The sequence below is a fragment of the Ictalurus punctatus genome, chromosome 26 (assembly GCF_001660625.3).
Source record: "Ictalurus punctatus breed USDA103 chromosome 26, Coco_2.0, whole genome shotgun sequence".
In the NCBI taxonomy this organism is placed as follows: domain Eukaryota; kingdom Metazoa; phylum Chordata; class Actinopteri; order Siluriformes; family Ictaluridae; genus Ictalurus; species Ictalurus punctatus.
This window is the reverse complement of record NC_030441.2, coordinates 205,001-210,000: the sequence shown is the minus strand read 5'-3', so window position 1 is coordinate 210,000 and position 5,000 is coordinate 205,001. Positions and strand designations below refer to the sequence as shown.

General features: G+C 50.7%; 1 protein-coding gene across 2 annotated transcripts in view; it reads right to left on the bottom strand.

Annotated features, from left to right (window-relative positions):
- mad1l1 (mitotic arrest deficient 1 like 1) overlaps window positions 1-5,000 on the bottom strand; it is a 33,038-nt gene that overhangs the window by 6,436 nt on the left and 21,602 nt on the right. For both annotated transcript variants that reach the window (XM_017458183.3, XM_053676300.1), the window contains 2 exons: window positions 4,733-4,937; window positions 2,902-3,092 (listed from right to left, as the gene is read on the bottom strand). In XM_017458183.3, the coding sequence (XP_017313672.3) occupies window positions 2,902-3,092; window positions 4,733-4,937 (396 nt within the window). The remainder of the gene's footprint in view (window positions 1-2,901; window positions 3,093-4,732; window positions 4,938-5,000) is intronic.

The window sequence follows — 5,000 nt, the reverse complement described above, 5'->3', positions numbered from 1 at the left end:
TTCTCGCTAACGCTCTCAGTAAAACCCCATCACTCTGCTCTCCTGCACATTAAACCATCACTGTTGAACACAGCGCGCGCGTTACCTCACGACTCTCACGTCTGTGGAGTCAGAAACGCCGGATATCGTGCAGAAACACGTGGTGAGTCATTTCTGGGTTTGTTTATCCAGATGATTTGTCAGAGGGATTGGAACACAGCCGCGATGGTTTCCGAGCGCTCGGCCCTCGCGTCCCCGGCGTGAAGCTTTTATTAAGTCTAGATTTCTTCGCAAAGCTATCCGCTATAAAATGAGATTTATTTGAATGGAACGAAGGAAAGACATCACGGCAACAATATGAGACTTTCACTGGAGGTTCCAGCGAGAAGAGCGCTCTCTCAGCAGCGTTCTAACGTATCTCACAGGAATAAAGAACGCTCACACTGAAGGACATAAACATAAAGGAACCGGTCTACATACAGGCAGAGATGTTAGTACAACCGTTCATTTCTAAACAACATACAGCCGGGATTAAATCTCTCAGCAAATCACCTCTCACCATCACGGAATAAACATCTGTAAACAGCTGTGGACACCGTGTAGGGCACTAGGTAGGGCGGACACCGTGTAGTGCACTAGGTAGGGCGGACACCGTGTAGTGCACTAGGTAGGGCGGACACCGTGTAGGGCACTAGGTAGGGCGGACACCGTGTAGGGCACTAGGTAGGGCGGACACCGTGTAGGGCACTAGGTAGGGCGGACACCGTGTAGGGCACTAGGTAGGGCGGACACCGTGTAGGGCACTAGGTAGGGTGGACACCGAGTAGGGCACTAGGTAGGGCGGACACCGTGTATGGCACTAGGTAGGGCGGACACCGTGTAGGGCACTAGGTAGGGCGGACACCGTGTAGGGCACTAGGTAGGGCGGACACCGTGTGTGTAGGGCACTAGGTAGGGCGGACACCGTGTAGTGCACTAGGTAGGGCGGACACCGTGTAGGGCACTAGGTAGGGCGGACACCGTGTAGGGCACTAGGTAGGGCGGACACCGTGTATGTAGGGCACTAGGTAGGACGGACGCCGTGTAGGGCACTAGGTAGGACGGACACCGTGTAGGGCACTAGGTAGGGTGGACACCGTGTGTGTGGGGCACTAGGTAGGGTGGACACCGTGTGTGTATGGCACTAGGTAGGGCGGACACCGTGTAGGGCACTAGGTAGGGCGGACACCGTGTAGGGCACTAGGTAGGGCGGACACCGTGTATGTAGGGCACTAGGTAGGACGGACGCCGTGTAGGGCACTAGGTAGGACGGACACCGTGTAGGGCACTAGGTAGGGTGGACACCGTGTGTGTGGGGCACTAGGTAGGGTGGACACCGTGTGTGTATGGCACTAGGTAGGGCGGACACCGTGTAGGGCACTAGGTAGGGCGGACACCGTGTAGGGCACTAGGTAGGGCGGACACCGTGTGTGTAGGGCACTAGGTAGGGCGGACACCGTGTAGGGCACTAGGTAGGACGGACACCGTGTAGGGCACTAGGTAGGGCGGACACCGTGTAGGGCACTAGGTAGGGCGGACACCGTGTGTGAAGGGCACTAGGTAGGGCGGACACCGTGTGTGTAGGGCACTAGGTAGGGCGGACACCGTGTAGGGCACTAGGTAGGGCGGACACCGTGTAGGGCACTAGGTAGGGCGGACACCGTGTAGGGCACTAGGTAGGGCGGACACCGTGTGTGAAGGGCACTAGGTAGGGCGGACACCGTGTAGGGCACTAGGTAGGGCGGACACCGTGTAGGGCACTAGGTAGGGCGGACACCGTGTAGGGCACTAGGTACACACAAAGCACATAGGAAGGCATCCTGTATTTGCAGTAAGTAGATTTGTTTACAGAGTTAAATCTCACTGATCTTCACTACAGTCGGATTTAACTGAAGGAACACAATCTGTAACTCGTGAGGAAACAATAAGCTCTCGGCTGGTTTAGAGATCATTTATTCAGCATCGAATCGAATTAAATTACCTCATAAGCTACTGACTAAACCTTCCTCTCAGCACCAAGGAGGCTGATCTTTATTCATACACGGCGTTACAACGAGGGAACGGGCGTGGTGGACGAGGAGGTCATCAGGAGCGGTTAAGAATTCATCACTGTTTAACAACGCACTCAAAGGACAGCGGAATCAGTCGTAGGAGGGAAAACCAGAACGAGAGACTTCTTTAAAAAGTGATGCGGCTTTAACGTGAGGAGAAGAAAAGTGAAGAGGGCCGTGATTCAGCCTCGGGCTCTTCCTGGACCAGGAGCTTTTATTAGGCTGAGCAGCAGCACCGAGGAGCTCCAGAGCATTAAAGAGAAGAACGCCGAGGAGCTCTGAGAGCAGAGACACGGCCCAGGCCGGATCAACACATCTGGACTATTAGCTGGTCCACCACCAGGGACCAGGAGTGAAATTAGGAGGACAGGACTGATAAGTGGCGCAGACAGAGCTCTTAAAACAGCAGGAAGTGGACACGAGGGGCTTTTTATGAAGTTCAGGCCACGGTGTGAGGAGAAACAAGCAAACGACACTGCAGCGCGTTACAGTCGGAGTCTGACGCGGAATAAAGATGAAGCGGTGTAGACGAACTTTAACGAGATAATCAGCTCCTCTATTGAAATGAGGAAATGATAATGAGATACTTTCTCATCATAATAAGTTAGTGAGTCTTAAAGAAGTCGCCTTGCCTTAATTCAAAAGACTTTAAACTCGGAAGAGGAAATTAACCAGGAGTAAACGATTGTTTATGTAAATGTGTTTTGATAATGATCCCCCTAGTGGTCATTCCATAATATACATTTAATCACTATATTAATAGTGCGTGTGTGTGCGTGTGTGTGTGTGTGTCCATGTAGCAGCATACACACACGTCTATCTCAGTGTGTACCTTGAAGAGCAGCGAGTCCTCCATGCGCTCGGCGTACACCGAGGTGAGGCGGTACTGGTTTTCCACAGTAATGTCAATCTGGTACCCGGTCAGAACATAGCAGGCGGTCCGGAACTCCTGGATCTTCTTCTGGAACACCTCCTTCAGCCGCTGGTTCTTCAGCTTAGCGCTCTCCATCTGTTTGCGCAAATCTGCCAAAAGCACACATCTTTCTAGATCATTTCCATGATAATGAACATCTGAAGGAGGAACCTAACAGCTGGATCTCCTCGATCGGGCACCCACTGGCACCGGGCACCGGTTTCGAATGACTCTCGGGTAAAACCCCGGTGTGTGCTGGATCAAGTGCTATTCTACACGCTGCTGAATAACGATACGGCGTTAATATAAAGAGAGCTATTTCCTTTAAATCAATGACGTGTGGATATCAGAAACCCGCGTGAGAGACGGGACAATGAGGCACCGCGTACACACACACGAGAGGAGCGATTTACGCGCCCGCAACGCCGAAGAGAAAAGAAACGGCGTGTTTATGAGGAGTGAATGATTTACTCCGACGCTCTAATTTTCCCCGACACGTATACTTTTTCTTCTCTCTCTCCATCTGCCGCGCTCCAGCTTTCCGCCAACAATCAATGCCGAGAAAAACAGATATTCCCACAAGGCCGCGGTGCACGAAAATACAGAAAATAAATCAAGAAAACTGGCTCACTAAGAAAATACACACACACACACACACACAGAGCTCGAGAGAGAGAGATTGAGAAGAGAAAGCAAGATCCGACCGCAGATGTCAGGTCTGTGAAGGTGTCAGTGACTATGTTTACACAGACGGCAGTGATGTAATTATTGTCCTTACTCTGAGTAAGATAATAACGTGATTAAGGTGTTTACATGCGTCGCTTTTAGAATACTCCTGTCATGTTCCTGTTTTACATGTTCTAGAACATGATTAGATGAACAGCCGCGTCATCACGTCACCGCGCCACGACGTCCGACGTCCCTCCAGAATTTCACGTGTCGACATACAGTTGGTCTTCGTTATGGGACCGTGTACAGTTCTGGGTGTTTTTATTTATTATTTACGAACGCTTTAAGTGCGGTTAATGATTAGTCATGCTGTACGCGCTAATAGACGACTGCTTGAAGCCGTGGGCTGCGTCTCAAACCGCGTACTTACCGTCTATATAGTAGCCGAGATACATGTATTTTTCCCCACTGCAGGCCTGTAGTAGGAAAGTGTGCGATTTGGGACGCGGCCGAACTCTCTTGTTCACCGTAAAACTGCCGTGTGTGATCGTGTCGTCGCACAATGCGGTGAAAACTCTCACATGATGTTCATAGTGTGATTAAGGTGTGAACACGTCTGTAACACACGTCCATGATGCGACAGGAGTACTCCACACGTCTTAATTCCATTAGAGCTTAATTCGAGTGTGACCGTAATCAGATTAAGGGAAGTACAAATTGTTGTTTACATGCGAGTGTCTTAATCAGAGTACGGTCTTAATCGGGTTAAGAGTGGATTATTGTTGTCCATGTAAACGCACTGAGTGCATCTTCTGAACATTTCCACAGAGTAGACGGAAAGAAAAGATGGAGATTATAATATTTACAAGAAAAATCAGTCGAGTGGATCGGTGCGCACGATGCTTCATGCTAACAGCGCAAACAAACAAACAAACAAACAAACAAAGCGACTGTATTATTGATATTTATCTGCAGAAATGCTCATTTACGAGCAGATGAGTGCGTATACGTTTACGGTACCTCCGTATTCTTCTGTACATCACCGTCACCTGTACAGACGTTTCTAGATCGCTCTGCGTACCTAATATCTCCTGTGAGGGCGGAATGACCAGCGTGGTGTCGTCCGCCGGGACGGCTCCTCCGGCCTCCATCTTGCGAAGGCGTTCTCGCAGACGCTCGCACTCCACCTTCAGCTGCTCCACCTCCTCGACACGCTCCTTCTTCGCCACGCTGGTGGGGTTCAGACGGAAGTGCACCACCTTGGTCTTCACCGGATCGTAATCTCCCTGTGTTTACAGACAGATAAAAAGAAACGATCCAGGAAAGAGAACTGAACTGTCCGGGTCCCC